This window comes from Ochlerotatus camptorhynchus, unplaced genomic scaffold, assembly GCF_037179485.1.
Source record: "Ochlerotatus camptorhynchus isolate MF236.1 unplaced genomic scaffold, CSIRO-AGI_Acam_v1.1 ptg000161l, whole genome shotgun sequence".
NCBI classification, from domain to species: Eukaryota; Metazoa; Arthropoda; class Insecta; order Diptera; family Culicidae; genus Ochlerotatus; species Ochlerotatus camptorhynchus.
Window position 1 is genome coordinate 151,021 of NW_027040651.1, and position 27,472 is coordinate 178,492.

The 27,472-nt window shown below is 37.5% G+C and overlaps 1 protein-coding gene across 1 annotated transcript; it reads left to right on the plus strand.

The window, feature by feature from the left end:
• On the plus strand, positions 1-26,312 carry LOC135701417 (uncharacterized). Its single transcript, XM_065222209.1, has 3 exons — positions 1-955; positions 1,919-2,063; positions 26,302-26,312. The coding sequence occupies exons 1-3, from the start codon at positions 71-73 to the stop codon at positions 26,310-26,312; spliced, it is 1,041 nt and encodes a 346-aa protein (XP_065078281.1). The 5' UTR covers positions 1-70.
• Positions 26,313-27,472: the final 1,160 nt, after the last annotated feature.

Here is a 27,472-nt window from a genome sequence, read left to right on the forward strand (position 1 = left end):
CAACCGAAAGATTTTCGGGATTAACGCTCGAATACTTCATGGTGGAAAAGTCTCCACTCGCACATTATCGATGATGGAGATAACCGATAAGCAAACTGCTCAGAACCTGAAAAACACCATTGAAGAAGTATTGAAATCATACAGCACTGATGTCACGCATGTTTATGCTTGCACAGCTGATAACGGAAAAAATGTACAAAAGTGTGGGCAAGAATTGAATAAATCGCAACAAGTGGCACTCAATTCCATTGAGCACGAACAAGCCAGTGATGATGAAAACGATGATGAAGAAGACGATAATGAATGTCACACTAGTGAAATTGACGAAATGTTGGAGGCCGTTGAGAACATTGTTCTTAGCGGTAACGAATCCTGTATTGCTACACTAAAATGCGCAGCCCATACTATTAATCTGGTTGTAAATGATGCTGTGGATAAGGAATGCGACATTCTTAAAAAAGTCCGAAAAATTGTTAAAGCGTGCCGGAAAGTTGGATACAAGCCATTTTTCGAAATTGAGAAGGTTCCGCTGCCCAAAATAGATGTGGAAACGAGATGGGGCTCTCTATATGAAATGATCAACTCGTTACATAGCAGAAAAGCATTTTTCGAGGATATTGGTCAAAAGTTTGAAGAATTGCATGTAACAGCGGATGACTGGACCTACATTGAAGAGTTCACCGCAGCATTCGAACCGCTGTTTGTTCTAACAAAAGCTCTGCAAGCGAATGATTTGATTCTAGGAGACGTTTTCAAGCTCCTAAAGATATGTCAACTAAAGCTCAGTAAGATCCCTGCTGCCAATAGATTTTCAGAAAGTCTTAAACAAGCACTACAGGGTAGAGCTATACGTATGATGGATAATGATGCCTTCCGTGCGGCTTTGCTATTCGACCAACGCTGGTGCTTTATCGACTCGCCATATGTTTCAATGGATGAAAGGCTGAAGGCGATCGTAAGTATAATTAAATATTTATGCAGTTTTTTTATACGATAGATAATTTATATTTTTGACTACATATGGTGCAATGTAAAACAAAATGTCTTTGATCACCGGGATAATTTAGATTAGCCTAGTTTTATTATAATGGGTGTTCAATAAAAAATGAGAATGTCTTCAGTGCCGTCCAGCGCTCTTGTGAGAGCATCGCGACTAAGTCGCGTCGTACGGCTGACCAGGGCCCTTCTTCCAATATTCATTGACGTTTTTTGAAGAATAAACATTATGTTATTCAAAAAATACTGAATTCGTTGAAAAAAAAAATTTTTTTTGCTAGCTATGTGACTGAAAAAATACTCATTTTTTATTGAACACCCGTTAAATTGAAGAAACAGCATGCACTTTGAACAGTTTAAAAGTCGTTTAAATTTTTAATAGCCGTTACACGTTAGAAATCAATTCAATCAAGTGGTGTTGAGTACTTCGCACTGATGAAGTCTGCAAGTAGTAAACGAAATACGCGTATCTGTCAAAATATAAACAATTATAAAGGAATTTAAAGGAAATAAACCAACCCACTTAAAGCTCTTCATAAAGACATTCCGTTAAGAGGTTCGACAAATTTAAAGGATTAAATCAACGTATTTTTTGTTAACTGAATAAAGTTTTTACAAGTTTGGAATAACTTTTCTTTATTGAATTTTTCACAAGTTTTTAAACTTTAACCGGACAGTTCCGTAGTTTTAAAATTACCGAACATTGGAGGCTTGCATTAGTGTGTGTAGAGCCACAGAATACGTGCACATAATTAATGAAGTCAGTTAATTATGTTAGTACATAGACAAAATTACATTGTATGATTAATTTTGCACAAAAGATTGAATATACTTTTTTTTGTATCAAAAAGGAAATTAAACTAAAGAAATTTACAATATTCTTCGATTATATTATCTTAAAATTTATTTTCAAATTATCTAGGAACACATGCTGAAAGTTGCCAGCATATTGAAGACATTCAAAAAGAAATCTTCAATTCAACAGCAATCAGAACTGCCAGAATGTCTCGCTGCTACCAAGTCAAGCGATGACGATTTTGAAACCATGCTTGAAGAAGAATGTCAGCGTGCGTCAACATCCAAGCTTAATCCTTCTGAGATCGACTTAAAAGTCAAACTTCTTGATCTGGCAAATTCTAAAACGCGGCTCCCATCCAGCACCGATATATTAAAGTACTGGGAGGCTCGGCGTTATGATGATGAACAGATATACGACCTCGCTATGATAGCTTTATCCGCATCAGCAACAGAGGTGTCGGTAGAGCGGTGTTTCTCTGGAATAAAACTTCTACTGGAACAACACCGACTCCGCATGTCACCCAGTATGCTTAATGATCTGATGATAATTCGATTCAATAAGGATCTTTTGGAACCAGCCATGGAAAAATACCGCCAGAATGATGCAGTTTAAAAACCAAGTGTTAAGATTATTCATGAAATTGTATTTGGATCTATGTTTCCTTTTGTTTTGAATTTATGAATTTATGTTTTTGACTAATTTTGTTTGCTTTTCATAATTTTATAATAAATAATAAACAACTATTTTATTAGTATACTTCAAAAAAATTTGCAACTTGAAAAAGTACCACGACAACCTTGCAGAAAACAGTAATTTCCCAAAATGCCAGGGTACCAAGATATGAAACATGATCAATCACATATGCGCGCACCGCGCAGTTAATGAATTCACATCTTATATGTCCACCATCGAATAGACCTTAGTCACCTGAACAACTGTGCTGAAACAGGTATCTTCTGTTCGACCAAATTCGTAGCATTTTCCAAGGGGGGAAATACAAGTTACACGTCAAAAACTCGACGATTTTCGGAATTTTTTTGTGAGCAAATGAAACTTCACAAACGTTTGGGGTTTTTTGCATTAAATTGCTTAAATCTTTCTCTACATTTGAGATTTGTTTCATTGGTGTGTAATCTCTGTGGCTCCTTGCGGTCACATCGGAAGGAGGTTGCCTCCGATGGGGATTGGTAATTGGCGGGCATTCTAGAGACCTGAAAAATGAACAAAACATACTTTTATCAATTGAACCTTGTTCAGAAAAGATTTTTGTTCTATGTAAACCTTTAAAACCCAAAAAAAAAACGAAAAAAAATTAGAAAAAAAATATCTAAAAACAAAAAAAGTTGATTTTTTTCACTTTAGGCAGACCGGAAAATTATTAATTGTTAATTTTTTCATGACATCACATGGTGACGAAAAGGGAGGGGTGTTGATTTACCCAACATTTTGCGTGACGTACTTAATGCATGGAAGTGCCCACCCTTTTGCGCGCCAGAAAATTTTGCAACATTTTGGCGTAAAGCGAAGCTGCAACATGCACACTGCTGGCGCGCAAAAGGGCGAGCACGTCTGTCTGAAAATTTTGCTCCGTGCACAACCCCGTGTGTAAACCAGTGTTTAAGCTCATGTTTAAACTCGTGTACAAACATCTGCGCATACACTTGCGAACAACATTGATACACCAGAGTGTATTGTGTGAAATGTACATGGGTTTAAGATTGCACGCAAGTTCAAACTAAACATTCGCTTGGTTTTTGTACACAAGCTCAGCATGGTACATGTTTTCGTGAAGACTGCTTATGGTTATTTTTATTAAGGATAGCTAGGGATGACTATCCCTTAAGATAACATGCGAACCAATAAATCTCGACCAAATGCAGCCTTGAGATCAGAATAAACGGCAACCACTTGCGACTTGCCCACCAGAATCCATGGTGCAAACACAGAGCGACAAAAATTTAACAATAACAACAAGTCTACTCCGTTCGTAACCCTACATGAGCTAGAAATTATTGATTTGGTCACAATACTGACTGCTAAGTTTTCCCAAACATAATGGCAACACTGTGCCCTCCCAAACCAGCAGTCGAATTTATCCTTTCAGAGTGGCTTATACTCCAGCCCAAGGTGGGTGGTGAAAATGTTACACAATATTTGCGTAGACACGATATGCAGCCCATCTCCGTCAAGTAAAGTGGAAACCTCCATCATTTGAGAAGCTTCAATTGGTACATGGATTGCATCGGGAACAGCACAAATCAATAAACACTGTAAACATACATCTGTTGACTCTTCGACGCTGGAACAAACAGAACGGGCAAGGGGGAAAAGTGCAATCGAAGCATCAAACCGGTCACTTAAAACTTGCAGTTGTTGCGATGTGATATCAACTGTAGCCGAGAGTATGTGAGTTCCGGAGAACGTTTCTAACGTATGTACAATAATAACAAAACGTTATCATCGGAGTGTTCTCTCTCCTTCTCTCTCAGTGACAATGTTAGCAATACGATACAGTTTCACTTCAAACCGTCTATTCTCTCGATCTCTCGGTCAACTCTCTGCAGAGTTGTTATTTTCTGCCGATCAATTCGTTCCGCTCATTCCACTTTCTGCTTTCTCTTTAACCAACGTAGTATACACACATTCTATAATTCATTCTGACATTATTGTAGAAAAATGTTATATATGCATTCCAATGGAAATTTTTCCACATCAATCTGTCAGCTACTGTGATAGAACTTACATTTTAATGTATCGCTCTTCACCCAGCTAAACGTGCAGCTCTCCAATAGCAAGAGCCGTTCGTGTTGCGTTCGACGAGACGTCACCAATATCGACGACACTAAAAATTGATTTTTCCTCTGCTGCCGAAAGCTTTTCTTCTTCTCAAACAAGATACACAGATGAACCACCTAATACTCTTTTCACAAATAGGCTCTACAGGAAACACCCACTACAATTAAATCACTGCTTTTGAAACACGAATCAATAACACTTTGAAATAGAACCGCACTTGAAATGCTCCTTCAGAGGGATCCGATCGATTTACTAATTTTCCTATCACTAGTTGTCACTCAATGACGAATTGACATCTGTCAGGAGGGCACAGGCAAACAACTGTGAAAAAAGCACCGTATTCCACGCCGGAAATCACAACCCTGTCGATAGATCACTCTCGAATCGACCGCGAAATCCTCCGCTAAATATAAATCCAATGTACCAAATGCCGGAACCGTTCTCGAACAGGAGAATGCAAATGTCCTTCCTGTTTGGCCACTTTCACCTTGTCCTTCGGAAGAGGAACTCGCTCTCTTTTCCTCCTTGCTGTCTCGTGGGGGGCTTATCAGCGCAGAGTACCAAAATGTACCCCACCCCTTCGCAGAGCTTGAAACGCAGGAAAGGCTAACCCGGGGTAATACACAGCGGACGACAGCGACGTTACGGTTCTAAGCCAGAGCAGCTGGTTGAATGCCACTTGAACCACGTTCGAATAGCAACTGCAAGCTTGAACCGAGAAAACGGACCGAGTAGTATCTACATCAGTGGGTTGTGTGAGAGCAGGAAAAGCGAAAGGGAAAAAAAAGGAACACATTGATAGGAAAGAGCGGAATGTCTTGGAAATGCTGCTGCTCCAAAAACATTAGTCCGTCCAGTGGAGGCCTCTCAGTGTCGCCATCATCAGTGGAAAGTGTGTTCAGATAAAGAAGACGTCGTAAAATCGAGTGTAGATCTCGTGGGAATGAGTTACCGTAATCATGAGATGTCCATTTTTAGGCGCTCTTTCTCTCCCACTCTCAGAATGCTGCAAGTAGTGGCACGGATGATACACTCCCCCCACCCCACTCCTCCAAAAGGATAAATGGGAAACGTTGCGTAATAATTGGTACTGTGTTGAATTAAGATCACTCTTGAAACCAGTTGGGTAGCTCGCAACTGCCTGTTGAAGAATTATAAGTATTTGCATTTGGTTCTTCAATGGGACAATTGTATACACAAAGTATTTTTTTATGGTAGAACGAGAATTGAATAATTCAAGCATGCATAATTCAGTAGAATTGATACACCGTGCGGTCTTCGGATTGGCACAAAGCTTTACAAGGGCTTTTTTTTTATTGAACAATGAAGGACAACAAATATGTTCCCTACATGAATCGAGTAAACCTGAAGTGAAAATCATGTTTTGCAAGAGAAGGCCACAGTAAGGTAGCGATCAAAATAAAGACAATAATTGACACCATTGAAACGTCTCTCTATGCTACACACAGTATCTGTTCTAGAACCTACACGTAAATGACAGGTGACGCTACTAATTGCACGGCTATGATGCTTACAAAATGCCAAAATTATAATATGTAAACTTAATGTGTTATCATTACCTTTTCCGTGAACTACATTGCTATGATACAGTCATAAATTTTTCAATAAGTTTATGTAGGGGAATTGGCTCTAATGTTGGCCTATGGATCGAAGATTGGATATTTTGGTCGCTAATGAAAATGTAGTCGATTGCTGAATTTATGTATGGGCCTAAATTAGGAGCATTTAGGCCGACATTACATCCATTTCCCCTATATCGACCAAATTTTTTGGAACTTTAAGAGAAGAAACTTAAACAAACGAATTGAAACTTCAATATGTATCATCAATTGATATCACTCTGGAGTTCTGATCTCAAGCTAATACCCCTTCAAACAATCGCCTATTGAAGAAACGACTTCTTGAAGACTTTATTCAACTGCATGCTTAATAATATTTGTACAATTTTTAATAATAACTTTTGTTCAGGCTTTGTTAACACAAATCTGGAGAATTAATTCAACCACAACATGGTGTTGGTTGAGGCAATTCGACTTCCATGAGTTGTAAGAGAGCTTATTCCGATCAAATGTTTTATTATTCAGCGTTTATTGGACATCTTTGTTCCTTAAACAGTGATACCATCCAAAATGATCCTTATTTTATGAATTGCTGTTATGGCTTGAGTGACACTTGCCTTTGATAAAAAAACACGTCTACTGAGGATTCATATTTCTAAAAAAAATCATCTATCAATGAAACAGTCATCGGTCGTCATAGAAAAGTAATGGAACTATGTTCTGTCAATCTATTTGAAACTTTTATTGGCTCTGTTGTCTTGCGAATGTTAGCTATAACGGCCTCTTTTCTGATTTTTATCTCTCAATCTCTGAAATCTACACGAAAGCTCAGTATATAGGAACATTATGCCGTAGACTACACATTTTTATGTCATATGCGTGAAAAGTTCGTAGGACAAATACTTTAAAATTCTTCACTTTTTAAGATATTTTCGAGCATGAAGTCAACCTTCAATCAAATCACTTTGAATAGTCAACCTTTGGTCACAAAGTTGGTAGATAACACATTAGGCTTTGGTATGAAAGCTGTTACAGCAGTTTTCGTTGTTTCAGTCTCGAGATACAAATATTACAAGCCGTAAATTACCTTAAAAATATAAAATTTACTTGAAGCACCTCTAAATCATCACCGATTTTTCTGAAAATTTGCACAGAAGTTCAAATTAACATGACAAACAGTACCTAATCACGGTTGACCTGGTACATCCCGAACATTTCTGTTAAAATGAACAGGTCTAATAATGTATATAAGACCTGTTCATTATAACAGAAATGTTGCGCTTAGGATTGAACTCCCGACCTTCTACTTGGAAAGCGGAAACGGTAACCACTACTCTACTGATTTCGTCTTTTTTATTATTATTATTATTATTATTACTATTATAGTCACTTTAACGCTCTTGGGTCATTCGTTACTTTCCGGGAGTGAGATTTGAACTCGTGAATTTGGCGTTAGAGGTATGGATGCTAACCTCTACGCCGGGGTCGCCCCCAGATTTCGTCTTCGTGTTAGGCTGAACCAGTGTTGGTGAATAATAAATCTAATACGCCGTTTACGCCGCATTTACAAAGAATGTAATTGAAACATGGACGCATAGTGGAATGAGAGCTATTTTGCTGACTGTATTCACCTTTATAAAGTAACGCAATGAAATCTCAGTCGAATTGAAGAGTCAATGTATGTGTAAATTACACTCATTAAGATTGTTATTAGATCAAACTTCAGGTTCTGAATCAGGAAGACAGTCAACGTTTATATAATGATCTTTTTTCAGCACATAATTCGACATCCTGTTTTATTCAGCATTGTACACTGTTATACAGCTTTTATGCAATATGTATGCTTATTTGGGACTTTGAACTGTTTGTTGGGACTATGCTAATGAAAGATTAATTTTTAATATTATCTACTTCGTCGTAATCGACCATTTCCATTACATCGAGAAGAAAACATCATTAATATCAATTATTTCACCATGCATAAATTAATAATACGTCTGTTCATATACTTTAAAAATGAGAATGATTTCAGTGCCGTCCAGCGCTCTTGTGAGAGCATCGCGACTCAATTGCGTCGTACGGCTGACCAGGGCCCCTTCTCCAATATTCATTGACGTTTTTTTTTTTGAAGAATAAACATTATGTTTTTAATAAAAAATACTGCATTCGATGAAATTTTTTTACTAGCTATATGACTGAAAAAATTCACATTTTTTATTGAACACCCGCTACAACACTAAGCTTATCTGAGCGCATAGTACGAATATTTACACCCATTGTTCTTAAAAACAAAGAGAGGTTTCTATCGAATCCATTTATTCTTCCTTCATCCGTATGACGAAGAAAATCCAATGGCTTTTTACTGCGTTTGGACGGAAATTAAACTCGTAAGACGAATTTGCTATCAAGAAGCAATGTTAGGTTTTTAACAGTATCTCAAAAATGTGTGACTCTTTATAAAATCTAATGGTAGGGGAACACATTTGGAAATCATCTGTAGTAAAAACGTAATACTTTGTGTAAACATCCATTCTAAAAAAAAGAGGTAATGCGTGGCCTATGCTTAGTAGAGCGGAAATTAGATTAAAAATGCTATTTAGACTATATCAAGAGCAAATTTTCAATATGTCGAAAGTAACATTCGCACCGTTCCGAGAAAAATAAAGTTTTGTTCTGATGACCGGAAAGTTATTCCAATTTCCAATTAAACACATATAATGTCATAGTGATAGTAATGTTTAACATTTTAAGCATGGTTTTAATCAAAGCATATCGCTAGCTTTCATGCTAAAAAATACTGGTTTTTGAGTCAAAAGTTATTATACGTCGTTTGGTGGCCCCCTGGTGTTACTTAAGTCAAAGTGTATTTACCAGGATATTCGGGAAAATTATCAATCACGTCTCTTTACGTGCAGCCCATTTATCATTTTAGGCCCACCGAAATCATCTTAACAACAAACAGTTCGATTTACTCACTTTAATAATGAGAAAGCGAAACGACAAACGTTCACTTTTCACGGGTTTCTCTGCGCTGTTACTCAAGACAAACGGCATCTCTATAGAAATCAGGTGACTTAAGTAACATCGAAAAATATTTTGATCGGAAGGTGATTACGTCAAAAAGCAATTTGACTGGTAAATAAATTTAAAAATGGGATGTGATCCTATATTCAGACAGTATATAGTGTAATAGCGGGAGCATCGATTTACACTGATGATTTTGTTGCTTTCGACGTAATGAAAATTTGCTCTTGATATTACTAATTCTACTTTCAAACACAGGCTTCAACAAGACAGCACTCTCAGTCAACACCGTGCTCTCTTGACGTGCGGATCTATTTGCTTTTTTGCTGAAGTAAGTGTTACTGCTAGGGCTTAGATCTAATTTTGGGCCTACTAAGCACAATCCGCCTTTTGCCTCTTATTTTTCAAGTGGATTTTTTTTTCGCAAAATGGAATATTTTTACTGCAGATGATTTCTAAATTTATTTACCTTTCCGTACGTACCGCAAGATTTGCGAAAGCGAAACAAATTGTTGAGATATTGTTAAAAATCTAACACTGTTTCTTGACCCCAAATTCGGCCTACGGATTCTAATGCCTAATGCATTGAAACACCATTCAAACGCCATTCATTGACTTGTTAGCTCTGATGGGTAATTAGGTCGAAGTAGTGCTGTACCCTACCTAAAGCTACAACAAATTTTAACATCACATCTCAGTGTTTAATATTACATGAAAATTGTTTACCTTTTTTCGACTCTTATGCCTCTACGATCTTTATTTGGATTTTACTCAAGGTAATCCTGCTTGGATATCGTTTTGGAAAATTACTCTTCGATTCTTCAGATTTCTTATATAATCTGTTTGGAAGTCGATTTGGAGAAACGTTTAACTGTCGCCATGGTGTCTAAACGCAAAAGACAAGGGCAATCTCTTGATCCCCCTTCTGCTGAAATATATTTGAGCAATCAATTTGATATGCTCACGGATGATGAGAATTATCCATCATCCAGGCAAAATTCCAGTTAAATTTCCCGGCTCAATGCCAAGAAGGAAAAGGTCCCCTCTAAAGGGTGATACGGTCAAAATTTGGTCAATATCAACTTGACGTATTTCTTTCAATTTTGCATTTAAAAAACCTGAACACCCCTCATTTTGAAGGTGTGTGTGTGTAGAATGTTGCTCCTATTTTGATTTTGGAATTCACTCTTCAGTTGTCAAAATGCCGTCCAAGCAAGAAGAGCAGCGTATCAAAATTTTGCTCGCGCATCGTGAAAATCCGAGCTACTCGCACGCAAAGTTGGCAAAATCGCTAAAAGTTGCCAAGTCAACCGTTACAAATGTAATTAAAGTGTTTGGGGAACGTTTGTCGACAGCCAGGAAGTCTGGATCGGGGGGAAATCGAAAACCGGAAGCCGCTGAGACGACAAAGAGAGTTGCCGGTAGTTTCAAGCGAAACCCTAACCTCTCTCTCCGAGATGCCGCAAATAAGCTGGGTGTATCGTCTACAACCGTGCATCGAGCCAAAAAACGAGCCGGACTATCGACTTACAAGAAGGTAGTGACTCCAAATCGCGATGATAAACAAAATACGACGGCCAAAGCGCGATCCCGGAGGCTGTACACGACGATGCTGACGAAGTTTGACTGCGTGGTAATGGACGACGAAACCTACGTCAAAGCCGACTACAAGCAGCTTCCGGGACAGGAGTTTTATACGGTAAAAGGAAGGGGAAAGGTAGCAGATGTTTTCAAGCACATGAAACTGTCAAAGTTCGCAAAGAAATATCTGGTTTGGCAAGCCATCTGTACCTGTGGCTTGAAAAGCAGCATTTTCATAGCTTCCGGGACTGTCAACCAAGAAATTTACGTGAAAGAGTGTTTGAATAAACGTCTGCTGCCTTTCCTGAAGAAACACGGTTGTTCCGTACTGTTTTGGCCGGATTTGGCATCTTGCCATTACGGTAAAAAGGCCATGGAGTGGTACGCCGCCAACAACGTGCAGGTGGTTCCCAAGGACAAGAACCCTCCCAACACGCCAGAGCTCCGCCCAATTGAGAAATACTGGGCTATTGTCAAGCGGAACCTAAAGAAGACCAAAAAACTGCTAAGGGCGAGCAGCAGTTCAAGGCAAACTGGCTTTCTGCGGCGAAGAAGGTGGACAAGGTGGCTGTACAAAATCTGATGGCAGGGGTCAAGCGTAAGGCCCGGCAATTCGGATTTGGAAAAGCGGAAGCCTAACTGAATATTTTTCCTGAATTTTATACTAATTGAACTTGAAAAAGAAATTTAATTTGATTTTTTAAATAAACGATTTCACCGATTTACACGCGTTTTCCCTTGACCAAATTTTGACCGTATCACCCTTTATTATGATAACCTTTTCCAATTTCGTTAAATTCAACATTTCACTTCAAATGGGCCGTCGTGGTGAATTTCGTGTATTGGTTGAAACCTTGGACGGATGGAAATTTCTTCTCAAGTATTTTACTGAGAAGCAACACATTTTTTTCACTAACGACACCAAAACTGAACGCCTGATCAAGGTCTGCCCAGTGGTAAATTCCTGGATCAGATTAAAGATGAATTGACAAAATTACGTGGAGTTGATCCACTCCAAGTAATCCAAAGGAAATGAAATTCCGTCCTGGCGATTCACACACCGGGATTTCTAATGATTTTTATTCAGTTAACTTCAAGTCTAGTGAACTAAACAACCTTAAGGCCTTAGAAAATACCAGCCTTGTGCTCCATGTCCGAAGGAAGTGGGAACACTTCAGGAGCATAGGAGGAAATTTTCAAAACCTCACTCAGTGCAAGAGATGGGGTTTAGCAACGAAAAATTGCTACATGCCAGCTAAACGCATGAATTGTAGTGATTCCTGTCATGTAAAGGACGGCTGTCTTGTGAAGGAGCATCCAAAGAAATTTAAATGTTAAAATTGTAATGAAAACCACAAATCCAATTTTTGGGAATGTAAGACTTGCAAAGCGATTCTACCATCTCGTTCTAAGCGACTAATTTCTCTGCTGTTTGCAATGGTCAGCGAGGAACAAATTCTACATTCGTATCCATAGGTACAAATAGAGTTACCTATGCTGCTATTGCAGCTGGTATACCGTGCCGATTCAAATTTCGGACACTTAAACTCGAATTTCGGACACTTTTAAAAGTTGATTATCTCGGTCGAATATGATCCACATGTCTTGTAAATTTTAAATGTTTTTGACTAGTGCCCTCCACGATCATCTTACATTATTACTTTGTTTCTAACTGGATGTAATATTTAATTAAAAATGAAAGTGTCCGAAATTTGAATCGTCCGAAATTTGAATCGGAACGGTAGATCGAAATCAAAATTCTAGCCATCATAATTCTAACGGAAATGTTAATGATTTTGACTAAGGTAGCATTACTGCTCCAAAAATGAAATTTTTACAGAAATCATTAATCGACATGATTACTGATATGCTGAAAACTAACTCCATGTTTGATGCTATTCAAGCTGGAGTTAAATTCGCGAACAATATCGTCAGTACTTAGTAATGGATTTTAAATCATTAAAACATTTTGAATTGGAATGCTCGATCTATTAGAGCTAAGACGAGCTATTTAACTTTTTGAGAGTTTATACCGTGCATATTGCCGTTGTAACTTAAACGTTCCCTTAACCTGACCATAAGATTAGAAGGGACCAAACTTATTTCATTTAGCGAAATGATCGTCTTGATGGTGGTGCCGTTGTTCATAGACGAATCAAAAATAAAATTCTTTCTTCATTTGAAACCAAAGTTTTTGAAACTTTGGGAATTTTTGTCGAAGCAAAATCTGGACAAGTAAGCTGCCTATTTGCTTTTCCGATGCAAGGGCCAGCAAAAGAATTTTTTTTTAAGGGTGACCCTCAGAAACTTACCCCTTATAGAACTAAATTCTTCATGATTGGTGATTTTAATGCGAAACACCGCTCATGGAATAATGCTCAAATTAATTCAAAGGGTAATATCATAGAAGAAACTCTGAGACCAGAAGGTCCCGAAGAAACGAGCTCAACTTTTTGGCTCAGCTCTGGTACTATATTCGGTCCCAAGCTAATCGCTGCACCCCTCGAAACATAGGAAAATCCACGAACCGCTCATTGTATCTGTCAAAATTTCATAGCGAATAAAAACATAAATAGTGATGTACTAGAATTTTGACTAGAATGGGGTCCGTTAATCGATTTGCTTGGGACCAATAGGCTAGTCAAGTAGTGAGCCAATTCAAAATTGTTAGTTTCGTATTGATTGTTGGCAATATTCTGTTTGATGATTGTTTACTATTCAATATTCAAACAGCCTGCATGTTGGGTTTCTACAGCAATAAATCCCTCAACTATTGATTTGCTCTTAACTAATTCATGTCAACTTTGTAGCCAATTGGTTACTCATGCTGACTTCGGTTCTGATCACCATCTAGTAACTTTTGAAATATCCCAAGAAATAATCTCTAATCCCAACAGCTCTACTTTCAATTACCATAGAGTTGGGTGGGAGCAGTATCGAACATTTATGGAATATAGCTTTGATCCAAACATACCTTTGCAAACCAAAGATGAAATTAATTATGCTCTTGAATCTCTGACTACTTCAATAGTTGAAGCAAGATCTGCCTCAGTACCAAAATGCGAGGTTAAATTCGATTCAATTATAATAGACGACGATCTTCAGCTCTTGATCCGTCTTAAAAATGTCCCTAGGAGATAATTTCAAAGAACACGCGATCCTGCCATGAAAGTTATCTGGCGGGATTTGCAAAAACTAATTAAAAAGCGATTATCTGCCATGCGCAACAAAACTTTTGAAAATAATGTTTCGAAATTAGACCCGAGTTCCAAACCCTTTTGGAAACTCACAAAAATTCTGAAAAAAAACCTCAAAAGCCTATTCCACCGCTTAAAGAAGGTGGTAAAATTTCGATCACAAATTTGGAATAGCTCAGAAACTTGCTAAGCAATTCAAGGGTTTCCATAATTTCAGTTTGGGTCTTACTAGTCCTATTGAGAATCAGGTTGCTCGGGATTATCTGAATATTTTCTCTCGGGAATATATTCTTGATGATTCCTGGGGGACTGATTTGGACGAAGTAAGATCTATAACTAAAAAGTTTCATAATATGAAAGCTCCAGGTGATGATGGAATTTTCTATATCCTCATCGAAAAACTCCCAGAGAGTACCTTGTTTTTCTTGGTAAAATTATATAACAGATGTTTCCATTTGGCATACTTTCCTGATAAATGGAAAAATGCAAAAGTTGTTCCAATTTTGAAGCCGGATAAAAATCCAACTTAAGCTTCTAGATACCGTCGAATAAGTTTGCTTTCTTAAATAAGTAAACTTTTTGAAAAGATAATTTAGAATAGAATGATGCTTCACATCAATACGAACTTAATTTTTGCAGATGAGCAGTTTGGATTTCGCCATGGGCATTCAACTACTCATCAACTCTTAAGAGTTTCCAATTTAATTCGTTCAAACAAATCTGAAGGCCACTCAACTGGAGTTGCTCTTCTAGACATAGAAAAAGCATTCGACAGTGTCTGGCATGAAGGTTTGATTGGTAAATTGAAAAAAGTTTAATTTTCCACTCTATATTATGAAATTAGTTGAAAATAATTTAACTGACAGAACTCTGCAGGTAAATTATCAAAATTCCAAATCTAATCGACTTCCTGTTAGAGCAGGAGTTCCTCAGGGTAGCATTCTTGGGCCTATATGGTATAACATTTTCACTTCGGACCTCTCTGATTCGCTTCAAGGGTGCCACAAATCTTTGTTCGCCGATGACACAGGCATTTCTGCTAAAGGAAGAAGTGTTCGTGTTATTTGCAGCAGACTGCAGAAAAGTTTAGATCTCTAGGTATAGAAGATTTCTCTCATCGCTTCCAAAACTCGACTTATAATACTTTCACATAAGCCTAGAGCTTTTTGAAACCTAGTAGTAGTCACAATGTTGGACAATTTTGTATTGTGAATTTGTACTGCACCCCAAGCTCTGAGTTTCCATGGGTGCAGTACACCACCAGTACATCACCATGGGCGAAATTGTTAGCTTCGTGAAATCATTTGATGCGGAACCCGTTCTGATGGAAGCAACTTATTAGATAGCGGAGGAGAAAGCAATGTATTACTAAGATCAAGCCGGATGAACCTATGCTGCATGCATTGACGTACAACTTGGGAGATATAATATTCCAATATGCGAATGGAAAGACAGTGGAGGAACGCATGTCACATTCAGGGAATTATTTCCAATTTGTGCAAGTCTATGAACTGCCACCCGAAGTACCCGATCACGATCTAGCGTTGGTACTTGGAAAATGCGTAAAATTCTCAAAAAGTATTATTTTAAGCAAATAATTTGTATTGCATCTACTAGCGTTTGCCTTGCGTCACTCAGTAAACAGTTAGCAATTAGCGTCATTCAGCACACACAAAAATATAATATTCAACTCTAAGATGCACACTATAATTTTTATGGCAGTAATCACATAAATAAAATTTGTCGCGCATATACTTTATGGGCTATCTTATTGTAGGTAAGGGGTTTATTATGATGTTTATTATGTTTAACGATGATTATAATAAAAATAATTCTTTGTGTATCTTATAAAAAATATGTGCACTAGTCAAAAAAAAACATTAAGTTAACAATTTTATTACTGCAGGAAATCGACGTGGCGACCGCAGAGGCTGAGGATAACAGGGGAGAGGAAGCGAGAGATAGCATCGGAATGACGCATATTGCATCAGCGAATTCGAAATATTCAATAGAATTTACCGAGAAGGAATGGATAAAAAAGGAACAGGAGGATAAGCGACAGGCACTGATGGAGCTAGAATGGATTCCCTAGCAGAGAATGAAAACAAAATGAAAACTAAATTTGATATTTTGATACAAACGATCGTGATAACATATTTTGCCTACCGTGTGGTCTTGTTAACAGAAATCATAACAAAAATGAGATCTAAATGAGTGTACCCCATTAGGCAGTTTGGAATCCATTATTTATCATATCATAAGTGACGTAGCTACATATTTACTTAGATCCAGATGGTTTTTTAGCTACCTAACGTGTAGATGTAGTTTCATTTTTATACCTGTCCCGAGCAAAGTTGGATATCCAAATACTATCAAAATTATATCTAATTTTGTTTTTGAAATCATGTTGACAACATATTTTGATATGCTATTTTTTAATTTCGGTTGAATTCATATTTTGATATTGTTTTGATATTTCTGAAAATATTATTTAAAACAAAATTTGATATTTTATAAAAAAAAAACGCATCCACACTTATCACTACATTTATTATTATTTTTTCTTCTTACAAGTCAATCAGGTTTCTTTATGAGCATCACAAAGACAATAATGATTCTTACAGTGTTGTTTTACAGCATTTATTGATATTAATCTGCCTGTGAATTGAATTTACAAATCGATATAAAATTGATTGCGTTCAGATCGTCTTTAGAACTTATACTTATACATTGTCGAATATTGCAATTTAACTTTCGTAGACTTAGTCGGTTTCTTAGCTCATATTTAAATATGTTGTCATAAATTTTATTAATTATCAGTTCTCTCCCAATAAAATAAATATTGTCATTGTCTGTTAAAATATGTTCGTTGCGAAGGAATTTATTATTCATAATAATATAAGAAACATCGTAGACTAATTTTTTACACAATTCGTGTGTCCTATGTACTATATTGAATATAATTCCACTAGAATTTGTCATGAAAACGAAACTCTAAACTTAATAACTTCACATCGTCTATATCTATGCTATTGGATCTAGTAAACTTCAATCGTTCGTCATATTTTAACTTTTGTTATTTGTCTATAATGACAAAAGCGATCCATTATATACTTACATTACCGCTGGATGATTATTTCCAGTTCTGTACTTTAATATGGCACCATTCGCACTTTATTGACAACATTATTTGATTTTGAATCTTGATATCAACCAAAAGATTTCAAAACATTCAGATTACTAAATTTGAAATCATAATATCAAAATAATAACTAATTTAGTTTTTTTAAGTTTTGTTTTTTTTTTGTTTTCCTACCATAGTTATAATAACATATTGATTACTTATTTTGTGTTTTATTAACGAAATTACTAATATCAAAACGCATACATGGATTTGTTATCAAGAAAACATAATTTGTTATCTTTTAATATCCATCATATACCATTTAGATCTCATTTTTGTTATGATAACTGTTAACTCGACCACACGGTAGGCAAACTATGTTATCAAGAACGCTTATATCAAAATATCAAACTAAGTTTTCATTTTGTTTTCATTCTCTGCTCGGGATGATCTTGATATGTTTACCTAGGGGATGACTAATTAAGGAGGTTAGGTATTGATAAGTTCTTTAATGGGAATGACACTGATGAAGACTGCACATTGTAGTCGAAATACGATGGGTACCAAAATTTATTAAGTGGAATTAAATGAAAGATAACAGTTTTTGCTGTTTTATTTAAAGCATTTCGCTAACAACCCAATTTTATTACTCCAAAATTAGTAGCGATAGCGGTTAAGTTATCTGGCAATGAAAACTCAGCAAAGTTTTGAACTATATCTTGAAATCTTTACGTCTTTCTGCATGGAAAATGCATCTAAGAAACTCCAAGTGGATGCCATCTACACAAGATCTTAAAGCTGCGTTTGATAAAGTTGTGCACGTCATTTTACTAGCAAAACTGGACAAAATAGGATGTTCTGCTCCCTTCTGCAGTTGGCTGAGATCGTACCTCGTACAACGGCAAGTTACTGTCTACATCGGAAACTACTCATCTTACTGCTTCTCGAACAGCTCCGGAGTTCCACAGGGAAGCATACTTGGACCACTGCTCTTCTCTCTCTTTTTGTGAACGATGCAACGTTTATCTTGCCTAGCGGAGGTAAATTGTTTTTTGCTGATGACCTAAAAATTTACATTGTTGTTCGCAACCAAGCTGATTGCTTAGAATTACAAAAGCTTCTGGAGATCTTTCATGATTGGTGTGTGCGTAACTTTATGGTCCTGTGCGTCTCAAAGTGTTGTGTGATTAGCTTCCAACGAACTAGAAATGTTATTTTGTTCTATTATAATGTTGCTGACACTGTACTCCAACGTTTTGATCACGTAAAAGACCTTGGCGTCGTGTTGGATGAAAGGCTTACTTACACTCGCCACTTCTCAGCCACAATCGACAAAGCGAATCCTTTGTGTTTTAAAGCTCTTTACTGCTCATTGGTGCGCTCATTGCTTGAGTTTGCGTTTGTTGTCTGGAGTCCCTACCAGGCAGTATGGATTGCACGATTCGAAGCTGTCCAACGTAGATTCGTCAGATACGCATTGCGCTATCTTCCTTGGAGCGACCCGCTTAATCTACCACCGTATGCTGATCGCTGTCGTTTGCTGGGCTTGGATACTCTTGTTGAGCGGAGAAACGCATCGCAGGCTGTCTTCGTTGCCAAAGTTTTGGTTGCTGAATATGATGTGCTGGAGTTACTGGCTTTTTTTTTTTTTAATACTTTATTATAGAGATTTTTAGCCATAGGCTAGTTCATCTCTTAGGAGTTACTGGCTAAGATTAATGTATATGCACCTGTCCGTACACTCCGTCCGAGAGCTTTGCTACACGAGGAAGCGCACAATACCAATTATGCAGCTAACTGCTCTCTTGTCGCCGTGGTTCGTCAATTCAACGTGGTATCCGACCAATTCGATTTTGGCATCACTTCATCCAGATATCGTAATCGCTTAATGTCGGGAAATTTTAATGTATGACTACTTTTAGCTTTAAGTGTTTCATTAAGACTTTAAAGTCAGATGGACTAATAATAATAAATAAATAAATAAATAAATAAATAAATCGCATCTAGAAATAAAAAAAAATCACACATTTGTTGTAATACATTCTCACACACATATTGCAATTGTCAAAGAAGAAAAGGTTTTCCTCGAAGAACAGCTCATGAAATAAAGAATGGTGAATTCTATGATTTTTCAATCAACAACAAAAACAGCTAAATGAATTTCTGTCTGCCTGTCTGACCCTTATAAAGACTCGGAAACTACACAGCTAAAAAAAGTAGTGTAAATTTCCGTTGCTATGATGCACATAAATGGAGCGTCATATATCATACAAGTTTAGATTATAGTTCGTGTAAATTTATGAGACATGTCATGCAATATTTCATATATTGTATGCAACTGTCCACTTTTGTTTGCAACATTTCTTGCAAGCTGCTAGTTAAGGAAAATTACATGTATGAATGTTTGCATGCATGGATGTTTTGGGTTTTGGGGCAGCGAAAGGTTCTTATGATGGTTCGAGACTCCACCCCCTCTGTAAAGGGGGGCTCCCATACAAATGAAACAGAAATTTCTGCATAACTCGAGAACTAATCAAGCAATTGGAACCAAATTTGCACACCAAAAAAATGTGAATTTTACTGGCGATGTAAACATCCATGCATGCAAACATTCATGCCTGTAAACTTCCTTTTCACGTAAACTAGCAGCTTGCAAGAAATGTTGCAAACAAAAGTGGACAGTTGCATACAATATATGGCATATAGTCCTCTCCAGGCGGGTTCGTATTGGTGCGATTTGCGTGTGTTAGTGAGATGAAATTTTTTGTTAGCTGTGAGAAATTTTTTGTTTGCTGTAAGAACTGTCATTCTAAAGTAAAAATAAACAACAAAACGAAAACAAACCCTACGCTGGCACGGTAACAGTCAAATACCCTTTTATTAGTTAAAATTAACCCATTTTTAATAAAAGTGGCTTTACTCATTAATGAGTAAATTATTTTAACAACAATGAGTTTCTGCTAACAGTAGCTAACAGTTACTACCTTATTGGTATACAAAATTACTTATTAATAAGTAGTGCCACTTTTATTGACAATGGGTTCACTTCTACTCATAAATGGATGTTTGATTCTTACCGTGAACATGACAGTATACGCTAGTATGTGTAAAATAATATTATTAGTGTAGTGTTCGTTAGAACCTGCTTGGAGAACTCAACTGCATGACATGTCTCATAAATTTACACGATCTATAATGTAAACTTGCATGATATATGACGCTCCATTTATGTGCATCATAGTAACGGAAATTTACACTAGTTTTTTAGCAGTGCGGCATGGGGAGGTCATAGAGGGTAGCCCCTTAGATAAAACGGGAGGGGGGGGGGGCTACGTACAATATAGCATGCGTCTGTGGCGTAGTGGTTAGCATTCATACCTCTCACGCCAAAGTCACGAGTTCAAATCTCACCCCCGGACAAGTCACGAATGACCCAAGAGCGTTAAAGTGACTATAATTAAAAAAAAAAAAAAGGAAATTCGTCGATAAAAATGTGTAGAATTCTATTAGTGTAGCATAAAAACTATAGGCTACAAATGGTGGTGGCTTCAGCAACCCTCCTTCTTAGCAGAGGATTTATCTTATATCGATTAGTACATTAAATTCGCAGGTAGATTAATATCAATAAATGTTGTGAAATATAACTGTAAAATTCATCATTGTGTTTGTGATGTTTATAAAGAAGACAGCTGACTCGTAAGAAGAAAAAATGTAGATTTCAGTGATAAATGTGCATACTCTTTTGATGAGGATGGTCCCACCTCTTACCCCTACAAAGGTTTGAGCTGAACGATTTATCTTTAAGATAATTATATGAAATTTTATCCAGGTTGGCAAGCAAAATCGAACTCGTTTGAGTTACAGATATAAATTCCCTCTAGAGTTTATAGTTGCTTCACAGCGATATAAATGTGTAAAAGCTCAGGCGTCCACCTCTTAGCTCGCCTTTTTGTCCACCTAAAATATTCATAAGTATTACAAGCAATCAAGAGTTAGTGAACAATCAACAAAGCGTCCTATTACACTAGCAACCCCGCAATCTTATGCTATCATAATTTTCAGCAATGTCAGGAATGCTCACGAACCCCCAACATTTTCCAGAAAACTTACTACAACTTAAGGTATATTCCAAATAAGCTTCAAAATTACATTTTTTTTTTATCAAATATTAAATTCAATCCTCTATATCCGTAATACGCGCGCGAGGATCAAATCTTTGTAGACTACTATTTTTTTTACTACTACTATTAAATCAAATATCAAAATTCCATCATCACCATCGTGGCGAACTGAAATAGTTTTTGCAGTGCTACAATAATTATTAAAAAAAAGTCGTTATGACAGCTATCCATATAATCCGTTAGAGATAACTTCGTCAAGATACATCATTTGTCAATTCATAAAAAAAAACACTGGATAACTGTTCAAAAGACAGTTTTAACGTGTGAAATGCAGTGTCTTTTAAATTCTGTAATTGTTGCTGAACGTTTGATATGTCTAGACATCGAATTGAAAACATTTATTCCTTTATAATATAATGAATTTTATGAAGCACAAGTCAAGAAATGTGGTGTTCTTATTTCAACCGCGTTTCTAGTATTATATCTATGAAAGTCACTTCCTCTTTCAATTCGATCACACAAATATCGAGGCAGCGAACCGTTAACTACTTTAAAAATGAACACCATAGTCAAATATACAATTCTTTGCTTCACCGACAACCATTGTAAGGCGTCTAGCATCAAAGTTGAAGAAATGAACCTATTACATCGCAAAATCAAACGCATTATTTTATTCTGCAAGCGCTGTAATCTCGATATCTGTATTGCATTGGCCAGAAATAAAATGGAAGGGCAAAAGTCAAGATGAGGAGAGGTGATTGATTTGTGTAGCTATATTTTACTGGCAATAGTTAAATTGTTTTTCAGCCGACATAGAATTCCATACTTCTTGGTTATTTTCTTGATGACATTGTCAATGTGAGAGTTGAACTTAAGTGTGTCATCAATAATCACGCCAAGATATTTAATCTCCCGAACGCGATCAAAAGTCTCATCATCAATTACAACAGAGACGCGAAATTACCATAAATTAAGTTTTACTTGTATTCAATTTCAACTGCTTATACTTCAACCATCTACTTAGAGAACGCAAATCTTCATTCAAGTGTAAAACGGCATCATTTAAATTCTTAGCTGCAATGAATAACACAGTATCATCTGCAAAAAGATTAATGTCGCAAAATCGTAGAACACGTCGCAAGTCATTAATATACATAATAAATAACAGGGGCCCTAATACACTTCCCTGGGGCACTCCAAGGTTATTCTCCACGGGACTGGAAACAGAATCATTCAAAACAGTCCATTCAGTTCTGTCAGACAAATAGGTTTCGAACCATTTATATGCAGTACTCGTAATTCCAAAGCGCTTGATTGATCTTAACAATAAGGGCCTAGAAATTGATTCAAAATCGCGTTTAAGATCCAAAAATAAACAGCAACAATCGCATCTTTACACTTCAAGTTATTTTTCCACTTCGCTAATACCAAATTCAATGCGGTTTCACAAGAATGACCTTCCCGATATCCCGATTGTTGTGGTATCAACAAACTATTACTATTTAAATACTCCAACAGCTGGCCTTTAACAACAAGTTCTGAAATTTTCTCTATTGTGTGCAACATGTTGATAGGACGAAACTTGTCGGCTTTAATCGTTCCAGCAACTTTTTGAATAGGGACCACTAAGGATTGCTTCGAAATTTGTGGCACATGTCCAGTTTGTAATGATTCATTAATAAGGTCCAGCAAGATGTGGCCAATGACATGAAAGCAATCTTGAATAACTCTAGCATTAACATTATCTACTCCAGCCGATTTTCCTAATGAAAAACAAATAACTCTAAGTTCATCTAATGTAATTGGGAGAAAAACTTCAAATCTACAACTACTATTGACTGGCTGTTTTATTTCGTCAGGTTCATCGACCAATTCAATGGATTGATTTATCAATGAAACACTGTCTACAAAATAATCGTTAAACTTAGCTGCAATTACTTGTTCTGACTGTTCTAATGTGCCATTAAAAGTTATGGACCGCGGTTTGCAATTACTAGGTTTTAATAAAGATTTCAAAATTTTCCATTACTCTTTGCTGTTGTTTTGATGCTGATCAATCTTCCTTTGAACATATTCACAACGAGTTTTCTTTATCGACTTATTACGCGGGAATGTGTACCTATTCCAATGATTGTCATTATTTGATCTACAAAACTTTTTGTACCATTTGTCCCTTTTCCGTTTTTTTTTTTTTTTAATCCTCTTTGTCTTTATTAAAATTAATTATACATAGTCATGTACAAATCTAAATTTTGTACATTAAGGTTTTCGATTGGAGTTTCACTTACAAATATAATGTATCTGACAAATAATTTTAAGGTTCTGCTTAAGGTACGAGGATTTACTCCTCGCAGCTCCGGAAATTGTAGTGTTTTGAATAGTTGATTTCTCCTTATTCCTATGGATTCAATTTGCACAGCTATTCGTCTCCACAAGGATTCTACAGTTGGGCACGTCGAAAACTTGTGTCTTATTGTTTCCTCAGCTTGGCACACATCGCATGCCGGTGTTGCTATGCGATTTTCTCTAAACCGCAAAAAATTATGATCCAATTTGTCATTGCAAAGCAAGTAGTATACAGCTTTTTCTTCCGAAGTGAGAGCTTTATGATTGACATTTTTCCATACTCTCTCCCAATCCCGCTGTACCGAGCTCTCGATTCTATTTTCCGGAAGTAAATCTAGATTGTGAGCATAGATTTTGTGTGCTGTTGACTCCTCAGTTATTCGACTTGGTAGCTTGAGAACTTCTGCGATGATCTCCTTAAAATGTGACATTTCTTCTGGAATTGTTCTTAGGACTCTGCGTCTCCGTACTCTATTAGCGTAGTCCTGTTGATATGGAAGCACCTCCTTCGTCTGTTGAAATCGATTGGCCATAAGAGATTTAGATTTCCTGATCGGGCAGTGAAGACCAAGGCCACCCTTGGCTTTAGTTTTTATTATTTGTTCATACCTAACTCTATGTGGTACTCCTATCCAAATAAATTTGGTGATTTTCTGTTTCAGAAACTTTCCAATACTTAATGGTAGTGGCAGGATAGAAGCAATATACCACAATTTGGAGCAGATGTACGTGTTAATGAGCCAAGTCCGCTGTTTAATGTTCAGAAGCCTGGCACGATTTATCCATAATAATGAAGTTACGCTCCGTTTTAACTTCGCCCAGTTAACTGCAACTGTGTGTTCGATTGTAGTTTTATAGAGGACTCCAAGAATTTTCACTTGTTCACTGATGATCAGCTCCTCTGGTGAAGGAATTCCTGCTCCTAGTTTCAGGCCAACTGTTTTCTGAAGATTTAGACGTGCTCCAGATACTTCCCCAAACTGACGAAAGCAGTCTATCACTAACTGTGTTTTGCCAGTGTGTTTGATGATGATAGTTATGTCATCAGCATAGGCGGTGATGGACTCACCTGTATCGTTGCATATTTGTGAAAGCTGATCTACTAGGGGTTGTAAGTACACTACAAACAGAGTCATACTTAATGGGTCTCCTTGGCGAACTGAACAGTTGATGTCGAAAAATTCTGTTAACCTCCCATTGACAACTAGCTGTGATTTGGAGTGTCTCATAATAGTCGACATAAGATTCACGAAATCGCTGTTGATGTTCATTTCCCGTAAAGTTTTTGCCAGAAAGTCGTAGTTTACCCGGTCAAATGCGCTGCTAAGATCACAAGCCATGACAAGTCCATTCTGTCTCGTGCGGTGGGAGTGTCCAATCTCATCCCGAATCAAGCAGGTTGCTTCGAAAATGTTCTTTTTCCCGTTGCTGCATTTTTGTTCGTTGGAAAGAGCCAATGACACTACTTTATTAAGCCTTTCTTTCAAAACTCGACTCAAAATCTTGTATTCCACGTTCAGCAGTGATATTGGACGGTAAGAACTGATCGAGTTGTTTCCTCCTTTTTTGTGAACTAGTACGATGATTCCTTCTAATTGTTCTGGACGTATTAAGCCATTCATCATTTCATTGATAATTTCCACTATTTCTGTTTTGATTGTGTCCCATAACTTCATGAAAAATTATCTGGTCAATCCATCCTTCCCGGGTGTCTTGTGAGGAGCAGAGAATCTGATGGCATCGTAGATTTCGTCCTCAGTAATCCGGTCCATTATTCTGTTGTTGGCTTCGTTGTTTTGGGGGACTGCTCTTGTAGGATGGAAGGTGTCTCGGTTTTCCACTTCTTCACCCGTGAATAGAGACCGATAGTGCTCGTAAACAGCTGTTTCGATATCATTGGGATCATTGAGTATTCTCCCGTTGATCTCTAAATTTTCTATTTTTGCTCCTGCCTGGCGTTTACGATGATCATCGATTTGGAAAGTTGAAACCTCTTCATCCGGTAGATGACGAATTGACTCCTTCCTGAAGAAACCGTTGAATTCCTTTTGCTTGCGTAACATCACTGCTTTGATCCGGTTTATTTCTGCCGTGTTGTCGTTCTCTAAGTGTGTAGTATATGCTCGATTCAAACACAAGTAGTAGAATCCCAAGGTGTTGTTGTAACCAGTAAAGAACTGATTCTGCTTCCACTTGAAGAATGAAACCAGCTTTCCCTTGGCGAAGTCCACCCACCAGTCGACCCACGATCGATAATTCTGCCTCGTCCTTTTCCAGTACGTCCACTTCCTTTGCAGTTCTTCCATGTTGCTGGCAGTTAGCAAATTGTTGTTGAGCTTCCATGGGGGACGAGGAGGACGTTGTGATACGAAAGGAAGCACAACTCTCATCACCACAGCCTTATGGTCGCTGAAACAATTCACCTGAATCCTGCAGTAACGTATTCGGGTTACGATAGGCTGGTTTACGTAGATAGTATCTATCCGTGACATAGAAGGCCCACGTACAAAAGTGTAATCGTTGAAGTTGTTGAATAATCTCCACGCGTCAGTTAGATTTTGAGCTTGGACTAGTCTTTTTAAATTTGGGCTAATATTGGTCGCTCCAGTAGCGTCTCGTGTATCGGTAATCGAATTAAAATCACCGGTTATTATGAGGTAGGTAGCGGTGTTTAAAACATACTGTGGAACGACACGATTGAAAAAATCTTCCCTCACATATCTGTTATTCGTTCCAGACGGTGCATAAATGTTGACTATAGTAACTGTATTTTCAAGTGTGGCGCGCACCAATCTTGAATCTAAGCTTTTTTGAATTTGAGATGTCCTAATCCCATGTTTAACTAACACTGCAGTACCTCTTCTGCGTTCGTCAATATTGATTATGGATTCGTAACCAGATACACTAATATCATGACACGCTACCTCCTGTAAGCACACTACATCTAAATCAAGCATCCGCACGAAAGCTGATAGAGCAGCAAGTTTTGTCTGGCTTTGTATTGCGTTTATATTAATTGTGGCTAATGTGTACGAACGATCAAGAGAGGGATCCATTATTTTTTTGATTTACTTGCCTCTCGTGATTTTGATGTTGTTGTTGCCTTCGTCGCAGTTCGGCTACTCCGTCCTCGAGTCTGCATCCCTTCTTCGTCGACGATCATCTCAGTAGAATCGTTGGACTTATTGGTTGTTGTGGTTGTAGATGGGTTCCCGTGAGTTACTTCTCGATCTGCACTGCTGACCACTGTATCTCCGTTTCTTCTCTCAGTTGATGAGTTTCGATCTTCGGTGTCGGTTTTCGCTGTTTTTTTTTCTCTTCTCTGCTGTTCAAGATCGTCGTTAAGCACTGCCGGACGTTTAGTGAGGTGTTGTTGCTGTTGTTGTGCTCCCATCGGCGCGGGGACACTTGTTGGCCGTTGCGACTTACTTCCTTCTGCTGGAGACCTTTCCTCGATGGATGGAGCTTGTGTTGGTAATTCGTTGTTAGTGTTGTCGGATGCAATGTCTGCGTACGTGGTGACCGAGCGCTCTTCTGCGGCCAGCCGAGCCCTATTTTCAGCACATCCACGACCCTTGTGCATCATATTTCCACAATGGCGGCATGTCTGGACCTGATTGTCATAGGTGCAATATGTACTGTACCCACGAATGCTTATGTACGACGGAATCGCTCGGCGTAATTGCATCCTGATGATCTTCACTCCGCTTGGTGTGTTCGGAAACCTTGAAGATTTGCACATTTCATCCTTGATGTTCAGTACATTGCCGAATTTTTGCATGTGTTGTTCTATCCATTCTGGTGGCATCCGACGTGGAAGATGATGCAGCTTGATATCGATGCCGCCATCTTCAACGAAGACTCGTATTTTGTGTGGCTTGTTTTCGCATACCAGCTCTCGCCTGCCG